Raw genomic sequence first — 22889 nt, 5'->3', positions numbered from 1 at the left:
GTTTTTTTTTTTACATTGTACTTATTGTAGGTTATTGCATTACTATTGCGAAAGTTTGGAAAGAAAAATGATAATTCGAAAGCAAACCATACAAGATAAATGAACTCTTTTTCCGAATTAACAGGATTTGATTTTATGTTTAATCCTATATAGCTGAGGGATTTCGCCGCAGACGGTAAGGATTTCGGATCTGCAGCAAGGACATATGAACAGGCTATTGAGAAGACAGAAGCAAATATCGCTTGGATGAATAATAATGCTATGGATGTAGCAAATTGGTTCGAGGGAGCCGCACCCATGATTGGAATGTAAAGGCAGACCACGCCCAAATTACCATTCCCCGATCGATGAGGGCGTCAACCCCCGGTATACCATCATGACTACCACTGATATGATATCATCATCGTCAGAATTATCATCTCCAGTTCTATCGCCCGTTGTAATGTCTAGAGGAGTTTTATCGGAGGATTTGTCAAGCTCAGATATGTCAGAGACATTTCCCCTCTCTAAATACATGGATATTAAGCAATCCGATACACCCCTTTTCTCCCAATGAAAGACGAAAATTCATAAAGTTAGTTGTTTTTAAAGTGGATTATAAAGATCTGTGCGGTTTCTTTTTTAGGATTGGTGAACCCACTTCTGCATAACATGTCTCCACACCAATTAATATATTTGTTTTTTTCCTTTTAACACTGTAGCAATTTCTAAACGTTTGTATTCATAACAATTTTATTCTAAATTCCTCAATTTTACCGAGTTACCACCCTTAGCATCCATATTTTGAAGAAAAGAAAGCGAACGCTGTATTTTTAGATATTTTGTTTCCTTTTTCACAACAAACAACAACACCAAAACAAATGCTACATGTTTGCGAAACCGTACCAGTATTTCGCGAATAAGAAATAAGAGTCTTTTTGTTGGTCGTCAATGTCTTAATTTAGTGTTCTGTGTCAGAATGTAACAAAATATTGTGAAATATTCAGATTGTATATCAAATTACTTGAACTCGTAGTTTGTCTGAGACCACTGGTGTTTTTTTTCTTATACTTTGTCTTCTTTTCTTTTATGATTCACGTTCCTATTTTTCCCAATATTTTCATGGGCCAAAGTGCTTTTGCTGTTTATTTTTTATTAGTAGTATGTTTTTTCATCTAGTTAGAAATAATAAAGACATACATTTCAGGAATGTATTTTCACATGTGTTTGATTGTAATACATAAGTAGTTTATATAACAGAATCATTTTGGAAAAAAACTAAATGAGTGATAATGTTATTGATATCCATTGAAGATATCATGTATTCTTTGTGGCATGCATATTCAATATTTCTGATACGAAAAAGAGCCTTTGTTGTAATGACAAAGGGAATTTGAATAAGATATAACCTCGTCTATTGGCGCTACAGACTTGTGTGTACATAATGGATATATTATGCGAGAGAATTGTATTTTCATCTTTATCATAATAGAATTTAATTGTATAGAAAAAAATGTTTGTGATCTTGGTATAAGTAATACAAACTATAATTTCTGATATAAATCTAAACCAAATACAACCAAAGCAAAAACTGTCAAAATCAAGACGAAACAATGCCAGTGAGTTGTTTTCATGATACTCAATAAAGGAATTGTGCTTTGGTTTTTCAATCGTCTTTGAAAGCCGCTGTTAACTACGATCAAGGCAACTCTTAAAGTCCGAGTCTTAGAGAAGAAATGGGTCATTGTATAAGACGTCAGGATATGAATTTATATCCGTTACACAATTTATTATTTTAAGAATGATAACCGATCTCAGTGTAATTAGATCTTCCAATATAATCAACCAGAACAAAATCAAAATCAAATAAAAATCGAAGACAAGTTCATCACTGTTTATAGGAAGATTTCGTGAAGCGATTAGAATTTTTAAATCCAATTACGATGCTGAATTCCCTCAGAAACAAATCTAATACATTATTCAATTTCTGGTCATCGAAATGGTTCATATTTGACTGTTCATGTCTGCTGATGATATTATGGAAAAAGAAATCGGGTCGTAGTTACATCGTTAAGCGTGCACTTGACTAGAAATTATTAAATACTTAGTAATTGTCTGTAAATAAATTTATGTTTTTTTACCAGACATAATGTACGTTTTTCATTTACAAATATATGTATATAACTCGAGAAATTTCTTGTCCATGTCCACGCTGGGCGTGTATTAGCTAGGAGTTGTCATCGATTTCATATTTAGAACCAATATTTTATTGAAGTGATTGAACTGTATACGATGCTTACTGTTTTGAGATACTAAAATGATGGTTATTCATGAAAAATGACACATGATGATGCCGCGCTCTATTAATATTTCATTTTGTTTGGTCGACCCCAAAAAGAGGCATATACGTTATTCGCTTATTTACATCAAGACATTGTTTGTGATGTCATTTCAACAAAAGACACTTCTTCTTTTACCGCCATCTCCCCTTTTCTGATACTATCACCTTCAAAGATCATTTTGGAATATTTTTCGTCATCAATACAATTAGGCTTACATGTTCATGTGAAAGTACGAGTTTATTTTGGAAATGGTATAAGTCTATATACCACCATGTTCATTTCATGCAGTCTACTAGTCGAATACAAACTTGCATTAAAAATGCACTTCAAATCACTGATTACTTAGAAATTTTATTGATTACCGGATGTTCCTAAATGTTATTGTTATCTCAGAGATTTCTTACACTCAGTCTTTTAGAAATAGTATAGAATAGCTGACGTTTCAAACGCAATATACATAATGTTTAGTACTTGTATATTCCGAAAGATTTGAATGTATTTGATTGCCATTGTCATTCAACTACCTTGTGTATTTTCAAATCAACTATATATATATAGATAAATTCAAAGAAAGTCGCTATCACCATTGATTTTTTTTTCAGTAAAATGTGCACATTTTTGAATTTGTATGAAGATATTTGAATTGATCATTATTACGAGGTATCAAGTGATGTATTTATAATGATTGTGTTATGAACTATGTTGATTTTTATTGAATAAAATATACTAAGTTGGATAATCAGAAAAGAAAGACAAAGAGAAAATTACATTTTTATTTCGTTTGAGTGGAAGAATGATTAATGATAAAGCGTCATGTAACCTTACTGTAAACAAGAATTATTTACGAAGATTAAATATTTATGGAAAGATTATTTTGGGATTGGTGAAAACACATATTTGATTGATTGAGTCAAAGTGTCTTAAGCAAGTTGACCCCAACATGTACACATAGAATAATTGACACACCTAAGGGGTGAAACTAGGACTTCGGGGGGGAGGGGGGGGGGGGGCGCAAGGGCATGGGTATTGAAAAAAATGGTCCACGTACTTTTGGTAATTTCTTATGAAAAAATAGGTTCAAGTTGGGCCCCCCAAAAAATCATATCGCCGATAATAATTTTGACAAGCATGAACAATTTATCATGAATGAGTAAGCATTGAGTGATAGATTGTCATTTTTCAAAGATCATGTAAGACTTTTTTAAAAATCAATATTCGAGTAAATCTGATAATTTCGTCTCATTTATTTCATTATGTGGTCAGTTTAAAAGTTCATTGATTTACACAACAATTGATAGCCCTATTCGTTAACATTTCCCCAATAATTTTGAAGGATTTAGCCATGAAAACAATTTTGGGAATTTTCCGAAGAATATCGTGTTTATCGAACATTGCAAAATGTACTTTAAAGGGAGAGAATATAGGTGTATAGGTCTAGACTTGAGCGGTAAACAACTACAGAAATTACGATATTTCAAAGATGACTCTTGAGACATCAAACTTGGTAGGCTAATGTTTGTTCATTTATGACCCATATACACTCTAAAAAGGTTTACCCAATATTGGGTAAAATGGGAACATGCATGTTGGTTGGGTAAAAAGATACCCAATATATTGTAAATTTTACGCAATGTTGCGTTGAAATAGCCCAATTTGGGTTAAAAAAGTACCCAGCAAACATGCATGTTCCATTTCTACCCAATTTGGGTAAAATTTTACTCAATGTTTTTAGAGTGTAGGATCAACTATACATTTACACTCAGAAGTTTAGTGAATGTCGGTGTGAATACAGTGGTCCTTAGTTTGTGAACCCGATCAGAAAATGAACATACTTAAAGTGTTACAAGTTACAAATTTAAGCGTGTATTCAGGTGATAAAATATTACATTCAATGAAGTTTGTTTCTCTTGGATCACCGAACATTGTAGTGTTGCATTCAACACTCAGAAGCATGAAGGAGTGTCTGGTTAAGAAATGTTTTTAAAAAATATTTTGGTTGGAAATTTTCGCAGTATGATTAAGGTGGGGGGGGGGGGCGTGTACATGGCATCACGGAAAAGGAAGGAGAGGTATCTTTTTTAACACCCCGAAAAACTAATAATACAAGAAGGAAACATTGAAATACAAAACTAATAAACATGGTCAACTTCAGGGACGAAAATACACGAATTTTAAAAAGGGTGCCCCATACCCCCGGCTGCAACGTCCCTGCTGCCACTTGCAAAAATACTCATCGTATATAGATTTGAGAAAGGTACTTTCCAGTGGCGTAGCTAGGATTTTGTTTCCGGGGGGGGGGCACTGGGGGGGTCCTTGCTTTTTCAGGGGGGGCACCATTTTGTCCGATGTGTGTGTATGTGTCACAAGGGTGGATCGACTATCGCTAATAGGGGACGGGGCCCGAAATTATCTTCACCTATATTTCCCACTTAAGTCACTTCTTAGTTTTATTCCTATAAAACAACATAAACATGAAATAATCTCATAAGCCTTATAAAAAGTGCGAGCGCGAAGCGCGAGCGATTTTTTAATTCTTTTTTACTTTCATGTATTTTGTCCTTAAAATTCAATATTCTGGGCAATGTTATGTGTGATCTTTAACAAGATTCGTATGTAACTAGATGGTTTCTGCGAACGCCAAGCGCGAGCAGAAATTTTTATTAACTGTTCTAGCATTATCGAAAAGGGACATGTTATGAACTACTTACAGTTACCCACGAGGACGAGATATATTTCAATAATGCGAGCGCGAAGCGCGAGCAATTTTTTTGACATTCCGACCTAAAAAATGGTCTTACTAAGCAATTTTTGTATAAATAAATGGGATAGATGTGTAACTTAACAATTGGTGCGAGCGAGAGGAAGAAAATTGACATTTTAGACCTAAAAGCGGGACACTCATATTCATATTTTGTAAATCATAAATAGGATATAATTAATTGGGTATCATTAATAATGCAACCGTGAAGCGTGAGCAGACAATCGATATTCTGATGTGAAACTGGATAATTTAAGTACACTTTAAATAAAGAACATGCAGGCTATTGCGCATGTTTTAGATTTAGACCTAGAATCTGAGCATTCTGAATACATTTGTTTAATGGAACATTATGGAATACACGTAGACAATAGGGACTTGGCAAATCAAATGACCAGGCAGCCTGAGCTTAAAATGCTAATATGTAGACCATAAAACGGGCAGTTTACAGAGCACTTAAATTTTAATTGAAAAAAAAACAATTAAAGCTCGATGTTCGAGGTAAAATATGTATTGTACAATGACTTCAAAACTTGTTCCATATCAGCCTATCCAGCAAGATATGAATCTCATCAACAGGCAATTCTGGCGCGAAGCGCAAGCAAATATTGTATATAGTAATGTGAAAGATTTTTTTTTTGCTTCCCCTCACATTATTTCATTCACTCGTCTTCCTCCTTTTATTTTCCTCTTAGTTTTTTCCTTCTGTCTCTCTTCTTCTTTTCATTTTCTTCTTTCTCCCCCTTTTTTCTTTGCTCTGCCAATTTTTTCAGGGGGGACACACCAGATCTCAGGGGGGGGGGGGGACGTGCCCCCAGGCCCCCCCCGTAGCTACGCAACTGGTACTTATCCTTCCAAATCTCGATGTATTTAGACACGTTACTAAAAAAAGTGGATGATCAGAAGTGACCCAGGATGGCTTGTAAAGATTTTCTTGTTCCTCTATACAATACCGGAGGCGAGACGAGGCTCTACCATACTAAGCTGCAGTACAAGCTTTGATATTCGATCCCCCCCCCCCTTTCCCGGGAGCGATCGCCGCCCATGTCGCTCATTGCCATACGTAACTTATCATCTCAGACAATTTTTGTGTGTGGTTACCCCCATTGTGATGATTTTCAAGTAGGGTAATTTGTGTAGGATGGTTCAGGATATCCGACAAAAAGTCGGTTGGCTTCATCGTTTGCGTCCAGGCTTGGCCTAAGGTATAGAAATTATAAAGGCCTGTCACAAAAGCTATTATGTCTAGAGACTTCATGGGATGGTAATCTTGCTTTTCTTTTGTTTTGTTTTTCCCCGCCATTTTTCTGCAGCTATGGAAATAGTTTCTTCGTCATGCGTTTAATAATCCAGGCAGTCACCAAGTACATGAACACTCCTGGTGAACTTCAGATGGTAATAACATTAAAGGACAAGTCCACCCCAACAAAAACTTGATTTGAATAAAAAGAGAAAAATTCAACAAGCATAACACTGAAAATTTCATAAAAATCGGATGTAAAATAAGAAAGTTATGGCATTTTAAAATTTCGCTTCATTTCACAAAACAGTTATGCACATCTCGGTCGGTATGGAAATGAGGAATTGATGACATCACTCACTCACTATTCCTTTTGTATTTTATTATATGAAATATTTTTATTTTCTCGTCATTGTCATGTGAAATGAAGTTTCATTCCTCCCTGAACATGTGGAATTCCATTATTTTAACATTTTGTGCTTCAGGCAAGGATGTCCTAATCGTCAAATTCGTAAAAATTGAAATATTGTATTATTCAAACAATAAAAAACAAAAGAAATAGTGAGTGAGTGACATCTTCGACTCTCTCATTTAGATGTAACTGGCTCGTTCATATAACTATTTTGTTCAAATAAGTGAAACTTTGAAATGTCATAACTTTCTTATTTTACATCCGATTTTGATGAAATTTTCAACATTGTTCTTGTCTGATTTTTCTCTATTCATTCAAATCAACATTTTTCTGAGATGGACTTGACCTTTAAAGCACACCCGAATTTTTTTTCAATGTCCCATTGTCAAATATTTGACTCGAACCAGTGGCGAATTCTGACATCAGTTCATATTAAAATGAGTTGAATTTTTAATATGTTTTACTGTTATTTTCATTAAAAAAATTGTTATCATATTCATGATCGAGTTTAAAGCATAATGATGTCATTGTTTTGTGTTTCAAGAAGGGTTTTCACCCCAATCCATCCTATCCTCAAAAGAGGTATTTTAAGTTGTTTTATGGGCTATTATGTATTCATTCAAAGTTTGATCGATAAATGAATTAATACATGAATAAATAAATTATAAAATAAATGAATAAATGAATGAATGAATAGATAGATAGATAGACAGATAGATAGAGACAGACAGACACAGACAGGCTGAGACAGAGTGATAAAGAGATGGACACATTAAATGGAGAGAGAGAGAGAAAGAGGAAGGGAGATGGATGGTAGAGAAAGAAGGTGAGTGTGATCATAAACACGACATTAATTAAGAAGTATCTGTTGGGTGGGGAAATGATTTTTGGTGAAGGATATTCTCTACAGAATTTCCGCCTAATTATTGACTATTGATATTCTCACCGTGAATTTTATTGAGCTCATCTGACTGGTTGATTATCGATGATATTTACTGACATTAAATATACATTAATCTATATATCCATGTAAAAAAATACAGGTACGAGATTTCAAGGTAGGACGGGACTTTGGAAGTTCTACAAGGACAATGGAACAAGCTGAAGATTTGATTCAAGCTAATATCTGGTGGATGGATAACAACGCTGCTATAGTTGAACAATGGTTACGGAGCCAACCAGGGGAATAAGAATATAATAAATCTTCTTTTGTCAATGGTGAAAATGGGAGAAGTTTGATCCCCGTACCTTGTGTTTTGAAGACAAGGTTTAATTGAGGCACAAACTCTTAAACTTGTCTTTCTGAAAAGAAAACGTATTTCAGCAAAGTCAGAAACTTCCCAAAGGTTAGAGTTCATGTCAACTTTACTACTGTAAAAAAATAGTTAAAAGCAAAAAAGTACGAGAAATAATTACTGATTCCAAACTCTAAAAAGCGATCATGATGATGATCAAAACAAATGTGATGATTACTTCAAAATTTTCGACAATGAATTTGATAAAACCTGGGAGCAAACAATAATTGTCATGTTCTTCCTTAAAAAGTACATATATCTTTAAAAATATGTGAAATTGTTGATGCATAACTTCGGTAAGAGGGAGGGGCGATCCCCCTGGATATGAATTACACAGAATAAATTTATTTTCGATTTTTTTAACAACGTAGAGAGCAAATAGTCTACTTTATATGATATGAATAAGGTTGAGTATTGGTTTGCCAGACGGGGGGGGGGGGGGGGGGTAGAGAATGTATGTTGGTGTTGCTCTGACGTCACAGCAAGATGACATGAGTGAACTCTAAACGACCGTCTTGAAAAGTATATTTTGCATCCTGACAAAGTGAAATCTGTAAAAAAAAAAGTAATATGATACATTTTATTGTATTGAAGATGCAAGGCCCTTGGAAGCGGGGGTGCTGAAGTACCCCCAATATTTTCGCCGGGGTGCTGCGTGTATATTATTGTGTATAATTTCTCATAAGCAGCACCCCATGGAAATCTTGTAGGTGTACCAAATTGTAAAATAATAGTGAACCCCCCTCGTTTTTGTGGCTTGTCGAATTTCTCGGAATCAAATTGACCTTCTTTTATAGCCAAGCCCCCTTTTTTTTACTAGTCAACTTTACATCAGCACCCTCTGTAAAAAGGATCGTTCCCACATTACATTTCAAGCACGTTGTTTAAGCCCGTCACACTAACAAGTATTGTTTAATCTTTAGTAAACGACTGTTAAACAGTTTCAACAATTAAGTTTAAAGAACTTGTTGTTAGAGTGACAGGCTTAAACAATGTACTAATTTTCTTTAACTGCGCAGGATCCTCTCAAGATGTGTACTTTTATCATGTATTTATGAAAATTTCAGTTGCATCGTCCAACACAGCTATATGCAAACTGTAGACTGAAATTATACTTAATAGGGCGTAGTTAGAAATATGAACTGAAATCCTGTATTAAAATTTTGAAAACCTATGTTGCATTTTTAATCCGTTTTTAATGTTGTCCTACATTTCTTTCTATACACAAAAAAAGTAAGTCCCCCTTAAACAAACATCAATAATTTACGAACCAATGCGAGTTTTTGATATATTTTTACATGAGCATGCATAAGCTACCCTCTGGTTAAATGTTATGGACGTATTTTACGTCATGCTTCAGTGAGCAAAAATGTCACAAGCCAAATATCATTACTTTGATTCCATTTTATCGGAAGTAATTCCACATTCTCATCATGAAAAATAGTCAGAAGGCTTGTAAATGGTACTTTCTAAAAGACGATAGAAATTTTTTTTGCCTAAATTTCACGGTTGAATAACCACAAGTCCAAAATTGCTATAATTATTGGATAATTTGCCCATTTCTATCAATAAAAATGATAGAATATGATGACACTTATTTTTTAGAAGAGCATCTTCAACAGTATTCATCGTTTCACGGATCAATGAACATTTATTGAAAACAAAAAATACGATTTTCAAATATCGTAGGCAAGCATTGTTTCATTTTGGTAACTGAAAATGATCTTTTCTCAACTTTTCGTAATGTTCATGACCAATTAACATGCTTGAATGATTCAAAGGCGTTTGATTAAACATTCACGCAGCTTGAATGAACATGTGGAATGTGATTAGCTCTTTTTTACGTTATTGGAAAAAATGCAATTTGTAACTATGGATAGCTGTCACAAACCTTGCATAGATCATTTGATTTGATTTTTATGAAAATCCCGATGTTTAATGCATCAGTGAGCACACAATGTTCGAAAAATATGCAAATGAGAAGAAAGTTCAAGGCCTTGGCCTCATTCTTTGCCGTATCGAATGGTTATTTCGGTGTGCGCGCCTTTTGGATAGTACTCTGAAGCCATGTGCGAAGTTTCATGAAATAACTGTTGGCAGAAGTAACAAAAACCGTCCATGAAACAAACACTCTTTTTATATTTGTTAAAATTTTGACTTTCTCTCTCATAGACTAAAGTACATTGGGCGCATATGTTTAAGAATAAGTAACCCCTTAGTCAGTATGGTGGAACTTTTTTTCAAGGCTGTCTTTAGCAAAGTCATTTGGCAGTAATGTTTATCAACCTATGGACAGAATTCTGTGCAAAAATGAAATCGATTTGCTCATTTATGGATGAGTGAGCACGTATCAAAGTGGGAAAATTTGTATTTTCAATGTCACAGACTCATTGTAATGGGTAATAAAGTGAATATTGGGGGCAAATTCGGTTTCAAATGTGACTTTAATTGCTGTTGTTTTTATCATCCATCATTTCTATCACCACACACTTTCCGAACTTTAAACATTTTACTGGTTGAGCGAACTTTAAACATTTTACTGGTTGAGCGAGCACATTCGAAAACTTAGGAATGAATACTCTTTATACTGCATACATGTATTCTTTTCCTATCAATTTCTCATGATCAGCTTAATTTATGGACAAATCAGTGGTGGATCCAGAATTTTAAAATGGGGGAGGGACCTATATTCGGGGAAGCCACCAACATTTTCAAATTTTGATAAGATCTAACAAGTTGTAGAGGATACTTCCATAAACCCCTATGATGATACGTCACAATACAGGGGCCGCGGAACGGTTTTCAAAAAGGGGGGGGGGCTGACCATGCAAACAAAAATCACAATAGTATGGTAATTTTTACATTTATGTACATGTACATGCTTTTTGAAGAAAAAGTGGGGGGGGGGGGGGGGCTAAAGCCCCCCCCCTACTTTCATTGTGCTCACTCAACCATGAACATACAATATCAAAACTATGTGTATAGAGTAGCTAAACGGATAGTAAAACAGCATAACACCATAAATTCAACTAAACACAACTTTTGCCCAACTTTGTATTTGCACAAGCTAAAAAACGACTCTGTGACTTTAAAAAATGGTCATCTTTAATTCAATCTTTAATTACTCATGCATGACTCAACCGATCAATCTCATTTTTCCCCAGGAGCTGCTTAATGAGTGTAGAAAACCACCTAAGAAATATAATATCTGAAAATAAATAATTACGTTCAAAAGTTACAGCAATTGATTTAGGGGAACTTACTTTTTTTGTTGTACATTCATTCATTCATCATCCATTCACTTCATGTCTATCCACATTGTATATGATCCGAGAGGTTTACTTGTATCTACGGTATGAATTACTATGCCTGGGATGTTTTCAGTAATCTCAATATGCAACAATGACCAAGATCTACTTTGTTTGTAGGCCTATGCTTGCCGTTGTTTACGTTTTATGAAATACATATAGAATTTAGACTTTAGTTGTTCAACTCTGATATTAAGCTAGTGGAGATCATGAAGATGAAGTATTTTATCAATTCGATGAACGATAAAATACCATGTTACGTGAGAATGTTATTCATAATACATTTTCATGATAGATAGTATAAATTATGTTTCAAGTTTACCCGCTATTGAGTCGAATATGAAAATTGTATGTTTTCTATGTGACCATGCCCATGGTCAATTTTTAATTATACTCATGTCAGAAGCGATTCCAGTATCACAGTTTGCTCTGACGCAATTTATTTATTTTTAAACACCAAAATGTGTAACAAATAAAAAAAGAAAGTAAATGGAGGTTTGACAAAAATCTAAAAAAAAAACCCATTTCAAGCAGACTTTTGATTTTCTTCCCCCAAAGTTTCATTTTTGTGGAGTCAGATATAGCCTTCTTGCACACTGATCTTCCATGTAAAAATCCTGATACAAAAAAAAGAGAAGAACTAAATCGCACACCTCAATTAAAAAGTTCTTTGACAATATTTACAAGACAGTGATCCAATAATTGGACACAATCATATAAAAAATAATATGGAAGGGGTGGCAGAGAAAAGGGCATGGTAAAATAACTATTGTGATTGTTTTAAGATTGATTTTATTCACCAATAAAAAATATATACATATAAAGTGTATAGTCCTTTGGGAGATTTTCGCCAAACCTCGATGTCACTCTCATTTTCTGTTTTATTGAGATGCATTTGATTCGAGGGTGAATTTCATCTGTGTGTTAAAAATCAAATAGTGCCAGTGCCCCTTTTTTTCATTATAATCTGTTCGATTATGATCTATAATTTGGTGTGACGAGAAGAGGAAGAAGTGGAATAAGGGAGAGACAGACTGAAGGAAATATCGAGAGAGAGAGAGGGGGGGGGGGGGTCGAGGGGCGGTAGAGGAGATGGAAAAGGGATGTGTGTAGGGGCAGAGTGCAAGAAAGGGTTAAGTTGGTTTTCTTATCTTGAGAGTGTTCTCCGGCTGAAAAAAAAATGTACCCATTTTTGATGTAGCTTACCAGTTAACTCAATGTTCTAAAAATGGGCCTATCAGTTTTACCAATCCTTGCATATAGACTAGATAAAAGATAAAGTCATAACAAATTGTAAAGGAGACTCAGTGGAGCTTTCTTGGTTGATCGGGAATTTACCCTTTCCCTCGCTTTTCTCTGATTGGTCAATAGTATTGTACTACTTCTAGCATGGAGAGTCTCTTTCCACACAGGGTACACATCAGTATGCACCTGTTGTGTGCTGACCTGGGGATGCACCCGTTTCGTACCCCCTAGCACCCCTAGGACACGGGGGCGGCAAACCGTATCACATGTCTGCATTTGACCAATCCCAACTCACTGTTCTTCGGTGACGTACGAAGTTGCACCACCCTAGCGCGTCCGCTCACGTCACGTCACACGACCCCACGCATACTGCGATAGGAATACGAGGGTGGGGAAACGCCATTCCTCTTGGACTCTTTTGGACAGATTTTAGTGATAAAAAGTTAATTTCTTCACCAGAGAAGCTTTGAACTGACATGGGAGAGATTCTGGAGGTGACCCAGCAATTTTGAGTTCTGTTCTAATCATATAATCTGTGTTGTTTTAGGTGGTTTCTGGTAGTGTCGGGGTGACACTTCGTATGCCAAATATCTACGACACACAGTCACACACTGTACGCCATACAAAAAGCGATTTGTGCATGCAGTACACAGGACTCGGTGTATGATAGAATGTGAATACTGTGTGTGCGAACAATCATCTGAGCTGAGTGAGAGCTAAACCAGTCAGACTGGAACCGAACAAGACACTTACAAGGTAAGTATTAATGTGAAACAACATTTTCAACGTTGCTAATGCCTAATGCGGTGCTAATGCTAACATAAAACGGCGTTGATCTTAGAGCAAGGGAGGAGGCGAGAAAGGCGCGGGGTGATGGTGGGTCGGGGTCTGGGGGTCACGTGCGGGGTCGATTCGGGGGCGGGGTCACATGTGTGCCTTGATCGGTAATTGGGGGCGGGACCAGCTAGGCCCATACATTGGTATTGGTACTTGGAATTGTGTACATGTAGGTGGTGTAAAAAGAATGATGTTTTCAAGGTAAGTTGTTAACTACATGTTTAAAGGTGAATTAAAGAGAAATAGTTTTTATAGACAGAAAAAGGAATTTGAAAAATATTAAAGGAGTGGTTGAGAGGGGGGAGGGGATGTGGGTCATGATGTGTTAAATTTGACCAGACTCTGCCCAGACTCAATCTGAAATTCTTTTATAGAACATACTGTAGGGTAAAACAGGGGAGGATCCAGGATTTTCTAAAGGGGATGGGGCGCATTTTCCAGAGGACAAAATTTACAAGCCCTCCCCCCCAAGAAAAGGTATTCAACCAAAAATTAAGTACATTTCGTCCACACAAAAATTTGACAAGCAAAAAGAAAAAAGAAAAAAAAGTGCTCACTTTCAAAGGGCGGGGGGGGGGGGGACACACATTTATGTTTTAATGGCTATTTTTATATCACATATTTTCATTTGTCTCTCAAAATAGGGCACAAGCTGGCTGGGCTGCCCCCACCCCCTGGGATCTGCCAGTGGGGGGGGGGTGGTGGTATGTCTTGACCATATAGGTACAAAAATGTTTTTTGAAAGAGCTAACAAAAATCTTCAAAAAGTTGATAACCACCTCATAATGTTCATAATTGAATTGTCTGCTGGGTAGGGCATGATTGGAGAAGTGGGAGAGCGGGAGGGTGATGTTTACACAGTCAGAGAACTTTTAATGTACAATATGATGTGTTTACATGTGCATGTCAAATGATAACAATGACAAAGTGAAACTAGATATAGGATGATAAAAATTTGTAAAATAAAAAGGGGTATAAATGTTAAACATAAAACTAAATACATGTACAGAGAAAGAAAATACTGGAGTAATTGAATTTTTAAGTTAGCAATATTTTGTGAAAACAGTTATGCACACTGCGATGATTATGTTATTACATGAGATCAAGTATTACCTTCAGTGTTCATATATTTTTACATATGTCTGAAAGATGCTTACCAATCATATAAGTTTTTAATCCTTTTTTTTCATTCTTGGAGGACATGATTTGAAATGATATGATTTCCCACTTTAATTGTTTTTTTATAAAAATAATAAAATATATGTATTACATCAGCTTGCTCTATATGTTCATTGTAATGAAGAATGAACAGTCAAGACATACATAGATCAGTTCCACCAAAATAATGCAAAACTTCAAAATGTCACAATTTGCTATACTGCACCTTGTCCAATTTTGATAATATTTGACAGTGTTTTGTGTTCAGATTCTTTTATCTGTTCACAACTTCACATCATATTATTTTCAGCCTGGAGTACCCCTTTAAGATACAAAGGAGAGATGAATAACAGTGTGAATACATGTGAAAAACATATTTACTGAACAATGAAAATTTAAGAAAAATAATGGCATTATACCCTGGGCAATTGGGCATATTAATGGTCATATGATTTTTTTAAAAAAGGAACTATGATATATGTATGTATTTCCTAAATACATACATGAGCAGTTATTACCAGAGATAGGTTATGGTTGTTTGTATCATGTACCAGAGAAATCAAGCCAAGTGTTAGGTCTAATAGGTATTTCTCAAATCAGTTTCATAGTTTATATGGCATAGTTAATAAATTCTCTATTTTCATTAAAGAGCCAGCATAAAGAGGAACCAGGACAAACCAGATATTATGGCAGAAAGTCGACGCACGTCCATGCCCCAGACCCTAAGTGAACTCCAGCTCTATCGAGTCTTAGACCGGGCCAATCTCCTCCCTTACTATGCCAACTTCATCCTTCAGGGTGGAGATGACGTTCAGCAGCTCTGTGAGGCAGGAGAGGATGAGTTTTTAGAGATCATGTCTTTGGTCGGGATGGGAAGCAAACCCCTCCATGTTAGACGTCTGCAAAAGGCACTGCAGGAGTGGGTTGCAAATCCAGCAGCTTTTCAGGTATTGTAATAACGTAAATGATTTCTGATAAAGATCTCTTGTCTTTCTCTGATGTACATACATTTAAGTGCATACTGTACCTGTACTGTACCTGTAGCTTCAGATTTGTTATTTTCTGTCTTATCACCACTGTTGTTTATTTCTTTTTTATTATTTTGTAAAAAGTTACATTCAGTTGACATTTACATAGAAAGTCATACTTGTAATAAATATTAGATTGGAGAGAATCCAAGAGATGATTAATGAATGAAATTTTATTTCAGGTCTTTTGGTGTGAGTCCTGTTGCAAGAATGTATTAATCATTCTTCTTAATCACCTGTCCTCTATTTTCAGGAACCGCTAGCATCTCAGTCAACCCATCCAGGTCAGATGTCTGGTATTGACGTCCCTCTAGCTGTCAACCTCCCATCCCATGGTCATCACTCCTCAGGAAGATGGCAGCATGGGAACGCATCCACATCATCCTCACCGGGTCATCCGTCTACCACCAGTGCCACACCAAGTCGCATATCACCAGGAACCTCCCACCAAATATCTACCACCACCCCACCCAGCTTCCGCCCCATTGGGAACCTGTCATCCCCTTCCCCTGCTGTCTTCAACGCAGCCCCAATCGCTCGCTCGGACAACCCGGTCCTGAGCAGGGAGATTGTCGAGAACATCCGGGCTTCGGCGGAGAATGTTGTTCACTCGGAAGGACTGTCTCCAATGCCTCTTAACAAGAAGGTCACGAGGGAAGTTGAGTACATCCTTAGTATGTCTCCAGATCACCCAAGCAGGATGGATGAGATACGCAAGTGGTCAAGCATCTATGGCAGATTTGACTCCAAGCGTAAGCTGGAAAAACCTCTCACATTACATGAAGTAAGAATCTTAATTGAGGTTTTTGGATATTGGTGAACTGAACTTGTCAAGGCATTATTTATATTAAAAGGGTGTGGGTTAGACAATGCCTCGTGTAACAATAGAAAATCCTCTGAGGCTATGCTTCAAGGATAGGGTCACATTCAAAAGATTATACTTTATACTGGAAAGTTACTGGTACCAGTATAAAAAGTTTTGGCTTATTATGGTCACAGACAGATGTACATGTACATGCAGGTAACAGTGGAAACAAAATTACATCAATTGATAACAAAAAACAAGGCTGCAACAAGTGTACAAACTTCTTTAAATTGTGCAATAATGTCTTTTATGAAACAGCCTAGAGACCTAAAACATCAATTGAAAACACCCCACAAAGACTCCAGTATTTTATTCTGTTTTTATTATTCAGTGAAGTTTGCTGTATTGAATTTCTCAACGGACTCCTAGTAATGTTCCTTCATTCTAAGGACAATGGAACCACGTGCATGGCAAAGTTATATCCCACTTGCCTTTCAGCATTCAAAGCAGCTGCACTCACATTCATCTGTTGCCTAAAACTGGATCTCTTTCCCTTTTCAATGTGTAATTCCATTGTAGAATAAGTACAACTTGAAAAAATCAAATGTAACATTGTTTTTGATTTGAGTTGCTTTTAAAACATGATGTTCTGCAATGTGCCTTGTGACTACATGTATAATGGAATTCTTCATCATTGATCTTCATATTGTTCAAACCAGTACATCCTTTTTGAACAAGAAGATGGAGGGGAAGACTTAACTAGTATTAGGTGTAAATGTTTATGTAAACATGGCATATATCATGCAAATATATAGAGGTACGGTGCAGAAGCGAGATCAATGCTGATGATATGCACTGTTTATTTTTACAGGTAACCGTCAATGAAGCAGCCTCCCAGCTGTGCAATCTTGATCCTCATCTGATCTTACAGAGAGAGAAACTCTTTCCTCTAGCCAGACAAGTGGTCAGAGACAGTGGTTACCAGTATAAACATGGACAGTCAAGGTAAATACATATAAGTCAGCCCTTGTTGCCCTGTGGTTGTCTTTTTAGAGTTTCAGTGTTATTTTGAAATTATAAGTTAATTCTAAATTTCATCATCAAATCATGTGTATATAATGCTATGGAAACATTTGTAGACTGTGTACATGAACTTGAAGTTTTTGTCTTAATTTTCTGAAAAGATGATGCATCTTTCAGCCATTATTCACTATGCATTAAATGTTGAAAATTCTAAGCCTGAATGCATGTTGTGAATTAACCTCACAAATCACAATCAGAAAACATGTTTGTATTAATTTTTCATTTAAAAAAAAAATTATTTGAACACTTTTTTCAATCCCTTATAAATCTCTGTTTTTAGATCATCAAAAGGCAAGTCCAAGGGCGAATCCAAAAGCAAGAGAGCAAAGATTAACAACGATCCGGATCTAAACCCAAACCCGCGGACGGTTCATGCAGAGATTATGAAGATCAGGAGAGAGGTAAGATAGGGCTCTCAGGGAACATTGCAAGAAAACCCTATAATCGAATCTATCAATCTTACAATGTAAATAATGGAATTGCAAATTGCAGCTGATGACAGGTCTGCTATGTGTACTTGCAACTTAAATTATTAGCTGAATTTGAATTGGATCTGCCAATTGTATATTTACAAGTGATATTTGCAATCAATTTCAATTGATTTTATGCAACAACCCCTTAGTTACATCTTTATATAACATGGTGGCATGGTAAATTGCCCTTTTTATTATGATATCCTTCCATTGTGTTTTGCGTCACATTGTTGTCCTCTTAGACAAATATAAGAACTTGTTCCTTTATAGTTGCATTTAGCTATTATTTCTTCATTCCCATCGACTATTCATACACACAATGAAGATGAGTTTTGGTCATAATTATTTTCTTTAACATATTTTACATGTAGTTATTCAGTACATGTACTATTGAGTCTATTTGCATTTGTAAAATACTTCCTTTTATCATTTGTTCTAACTATTTTTTGTAGTGTAAGGTTTCCTGGTATGTAGTAAATTTGAGAATCTGAATAGATTGAAATTGGTTTGCTAAAGGAAGATGTATTGACACACATACATTAGTATGACTGTAGTCATATCAGCTATCTCATACATGTAGTTGGACTGACCATTAGGGCACTACTAGCAACACTTACACCTGTACCTCTCTTAAAGTTCTCAGCTGTCCAGAGTATGATAGCCATTTACATGTCCTTTATAATATCCGTTATAATGTTCTTTTTTATCATTGCTAAAAAAAGTCCTACAAATGTGATGTTGTAAGTTGAAATTTTGTAATTTTGACATAATTGTTTAGCCCATGCTTTGTTTTTCCTGGAGATTAAATTCCATTAACATACCCAAAGAGATTCAAATAAGTTACAAGCAGAGAATGATAAGTGAATTTCTGTTTCTTTGGAAGGAGAGGTTGAACGAGATCACAACGCTGTTGAGCAACATCAAAACCCAACAGTACGACCTGAAGGCCAAGATATCCATCGGCAAAGCAGAGGACAATCTTCAGAAGGTCTACGATCTACAGTTAGAGTTGGAGAAACTGACCACCCAACAGCTGGCCTACATGACGGAGCAGACAGACCTGATCAAGAAACAGAAGCGATCAGACAGGTAAAATTGTCTTGTTTGATACAGTGCACACTACAAGTTCACAAGACTATGGTGGGGTTGTGGAGGTACATGTGTAATAAAATATATTTCAGTCCTGAAAGCCTTTTTACCGCACATTAATTGAATTGAAATGAACTTGGTCAGTCAAAGAAGCAATCAGTTTTCTTGTTAGAAAATGCAGTTTACTTGTTACTCACTACTAATAGTCAACATAATTATGTCAGCGCTATTAAAAGAAGTAGAAAATTGCAGCATCAGGAAATTAAAACTTTGAAAAGTAACTAGAGAATACATTTTTTTACCTTATGAATATTTACTTGCTGTTACAATTCAGTGTTTGGACTAGAAAAAATGTGTATTTTGTCAAAAATGAGTTTGGATTTAAAGTATTCCAAAGATACAGTATTAAAAGGTACTTGGCCAATGTGTTACGGTATTGAAAAACTAGGCTAAGTGGATAATGATATATCATTAGGAAGTGAGCAAGTATTTTATTGTTTGTTGATGTGGCTGTTCTTAGCTAGGTTCTGCATATTAGTCCTTCCTGTCCAGCTTGAGCCCTAGCTGAGTGGTTTCAAAGGGTTAAGATCTTATAATCTTCTTTTTAATCTTCACCAGGTATTACGTTGCTAAAGCAAAAGCTGAAGGAAGGGATGAAGATGACGAAGAAGAGGATATTTTACATGAAGGTTCAAACAACATCTTGCAGGACGACCAACAACAGCATCAGTCTCAGCATCAACAACAACAACAACAGCAACAACACCAACAAACACAACAGCAACAGTCACAGCAGCAACAACAGTCACAACAACAGCAACAGATGCCTCCACAGCATATGACCTCACAACCAGGACAACAACATCCTGGTGAGTCTCAAAAATACATGTTAATACTTTGTGATTTGGTCTTAAATCCTTTCTTTGTTTTAAATATGATTTTAGCATAGCATACATTTAATACAAAGGAAGGTATTGAAATACTAAAACCTAAAAATACTGGTTTAATTTGTATCAGAAAAGTGAGATTATTCTCTTGAGGGGCAAGTCTACTAAAAAAAAAGTTGATTTGAATGAAGAAAAAAAATAATCAAACAAGATCAACACTGATAAATTTCATCACAGTCAGGTGTAAAAGAAGAAAGGTATGACTTTTTGAACTTTGAAGTATTACTCATTTTCACAAAACAGTTATATGCACATCTTGATCTATATATATGCAAATAAGGGAACTAACAACATAATCCACTCACCATTTTGTATTATGTGAAATATGGAATATTTTCTTGTGTGTGTGTACATGAGATTTACAGACCTTTATTGGTCAGATATCATTATTTATATCGGGAACAGACTATTTATGCCACCATCCAAAAGACGTGACCATGGCTTAAACCTCTGCATCAATTCATAACTTTCCCCACCGTGCCCAGTGCACTCATTTTTTATCGTAATGTAGCCTTCTGTCAAGGCCATCCACTGTTTTATTAGTGTTTAAGGTCTGATAAAGAATAATGTTTGGTATTGAAATATTACACTCACAAGCTTGAGATGCAGCGAGCCATGGACCGCATGTTGAAAATCCGCTACAAATGTGGCAGAAGCCAACCAGGAGCCATTGTTCTTGATCGCTCACCTCACACACACATTTACAATGGACAATACAAAACAGTAATACTCATAGTTCGATTGGTCAATTGGCGTAACGTTCTAGTCATAAAAGTATTTTGGAAGATGCGAAAACGCAACCCTTTTTAAGGACTTCGAAGGGCAAAGGGAGATTTTATATCGGCCGGTTATTTAGGATAGAATCAGGGACAAGAGGGTTTCTTCAACAATGCTGTGACATGAGCACATTTCAATGAGGAAGAGACATGTGACTGCTTTAGACTTAAGTTAAGGTAAGAGAGAATAGGGGCGAACATGGAGGAAGTAAATATGATTCCTCCGTGAACATATTGAATTGCCATTGTTGTAACCCCCACTGTGATTTGGTTAAGAATCTCCCTATTGTCAAATAATCTGCAAAAAGTGAAATGTGTGATCCATACACAAAAAATATACATATAATTTTGATCAAAATTTTAGCACTAAGCTTGTTTGATTTTTTTCTCCTTTTATTCAAATCAACTTTTTGTTGGGGTTGACTGCCATTTAATTACATCCACTGAAATGATATCCATGTTAAATTTTATCATGGTCTTATGATTTTCTACATAGTTTTCTCTATTGCTTTTTAACCTATTTTCCATTTTGTCCAAATTTCCAGTTAAAATACAATTACATGTAGACAAAGTGGAAATTAGATCAACTGGGCATTAGACTCAGTGGGACTTAGTTTAGGTGGGTATTAGAAAAAGTGTAATGTGGACCAAACAGCATACCAAATCGGTAGTAAACCAAAAGGGGCTGAACTTCAGCCCATGTGGGATAAGAAGTAAACCAATTACCTGCAGACTGAGTGAATATTATTCATAATTGGTGTTTTAATTCAATTCCAGAAACCTGACTGTAACATAATTCTTTGGTAAATAATGCCTTGAAAAGTTAATGTAATTTAGGAAAGTGTAGGTGTAAAATAACATTTGTTGAGCTGGTCAATTTACAGCAAAAACAGGTCTTTGTCTCTGACCCCATGTTTGACAGGTCGTAGGTCAAAGTGCTCCTCGCCACATGTTGATCAAGGAGAGCAACACAGCACTGACAACACCAACAACCAACAACAAAGACAACAGCAGCAACAACAACAACAGCACTACAACTCTGCATCAAGGACTGATGATAACGACGCACAAACCGAATCCTGTGGACACATGCAAAGACAGATGAGCAGTGGTCAGTCAGTTGGCCAACAAGGTAGGAGGGGTAAGAATCAGCATAGTGGTCATTCTGGTGGTCACTTGGGTAGTCAGACCAGGGGATCTGGTCAGCAACATCAACAGCAACAAGGGAGTGGGGAGCAACACTACAACAACCCTACCACCAATCCAAACAACACTCTATCCGGCAATCAGTACAACCACATCTCTACTACCCACCAGCAGCATCCAGGTCCTGATGATGTCGTCCACGCCGGTCTGCCAAAGAGGGCGGCATTCAAGGCCCAACGCCAGATGATGCAGCACCTGTTAATGGATGAGGGGATAAGATTAGCACAGACGTTTGGAGGCTACCATCAACCGCCGGTGACCTTAGTACCAAATATGCCTCAGAGTAGTCACTTCCATCATGGTGTTGTTGAACAACGTCAAGCAGTTAGCTCACCATCACAGCCTATGAGAGTCATGCAACATTAGCTTGTATGATTATCATTGACCTTCTTCTGCTCAACTTGCCATGATATTGAGGCTCGACACAGCGGATCAGCAGCAAATCAGATGGAACTTTGTGCTCGAGAGATAAGACTGTATGATTTTCATTTACCTGTGGTTTATGCATGTGCCAAAGTAATGTGCCATTAGTGACAATCTTGATATCGAAATGTTGTTCATCTACCAACAACAAATAGAAACGATGACTGCTTTGAAATTGTTCTTACATCTTTAAATTTTATTGTACTATATTCAATCATGAAGATGGTTGTGAATTTAGATCCAGAGTGTCTCTCTGCATGAAGTTGTTACCTTCCAAGTCTAATATGAAATATGAATGTTCATGTTCTTTATCTATTACAGGGAAATGATATTAGATAATACTTAAAATCAGTTTGTCATCACTTAAAGGATGACATACATGTATTGGTTAAGCAGCATAGTCACACCACTTAATGAGTTGAGGGAGAGTGAAAATACTCTCATTTATTTCTTTTAATATATATATATACCGGTATATGTAAAAA

At 36.1% G+C, this 22889-nt stretch overlaps 2 protein-coding genes across 7 annotated transcripts in view; both read left to right on the top strand.

Annotated features, from left to right (window-relative positions):
* LOC121411282 (aminopeptidase N-like) overlaps positions 1 to 9200 on the top strand; it is a 50890-nt gene extending 41690 nt beyond the window's left edge. For 2 of the 3 annotated variants that reach the window (XM_041603914.1, XM_041603916.1), the window contains exon 19: positions 154 to 3047. In XM_041603914.1, coding sequence (XP_041459848.1) covers positions 154 to 312 — 159 coding nt within the window. In that variant the 3' untranslated portion in view covers positions 313 to 3047. Of the gene's footprint in view, positions 1 to 153; positions 3048 to 6392; positions 6475 to 7774 lie in introns of those variants that run through there. The other variant, XM_041603915.1, reaches the window with a different exon arrangement.
* Positions 9201 to 12923: 3723 nt separating this feature from the next.
* On the top strand, positions 12924 to 22889 carry LOC121411281 (RNA polymerase II degradation factor 1-like). Of its 4 annotated transcripts, none has more exons than XM_041603913.1 (8): positions 12924 to 13328; positions 15221 to 15521; positions 15856 to 16386; positions 17279 to 17412; positions 17771 to 17891; positions 18847 to 19052; positions 19671 to 19921; positions 21698 to 22889. In XM_041603913.1, exons 2-8 carry the CDS (start codon positions 15261 to 15263, stop codon positions 22345 to 22347), a joined length of 2154 nt encoding a protein of 717 aa, XP_041459847.1. In that variant the 5' UTR covers positions 12924 to 13328; positions 15221 to 15260; the 3' UTR covers positions 22348 to 22889. The 4 variants fall into 4 exon arrangements, with proteins under 4 accessions (XP_041459847.1, XP_041459846.1, XP_041459845.1 ...); XM_041603912.1 differs by having other exon boundaries at positions 12924 to 13335; positions 15224 to 15521; XM_041603911.1 differs by lacking the exon at positions 12924 to 13328 and adding an exon at positions 13392 to 13617 and having other exon boundaries at positions 15224 to 15521; positions 18850 to 19052.

The sequence above is a fragment of the Lytechinus variegatus genome, chromosome 3, assembly GCF_018143015.1.
Source record: "Lytechinus variegatus isolate NC3 chromosome 3, Lvar_3.0, whole genome shotgun sequence".
NCBI classification, from domain to species: Eukaryota; Metazoa; Echinodermata; class Echinoidea; order Temnopleuroida; family Toxopneustidae; genus Lytechinus; species Lytechinus variegatus.
The sequence above is the reverse complement of the archived record's forward strand: the minus strand, read 5'-3'. Positions and strand labels throughout refer to the sequence as shown.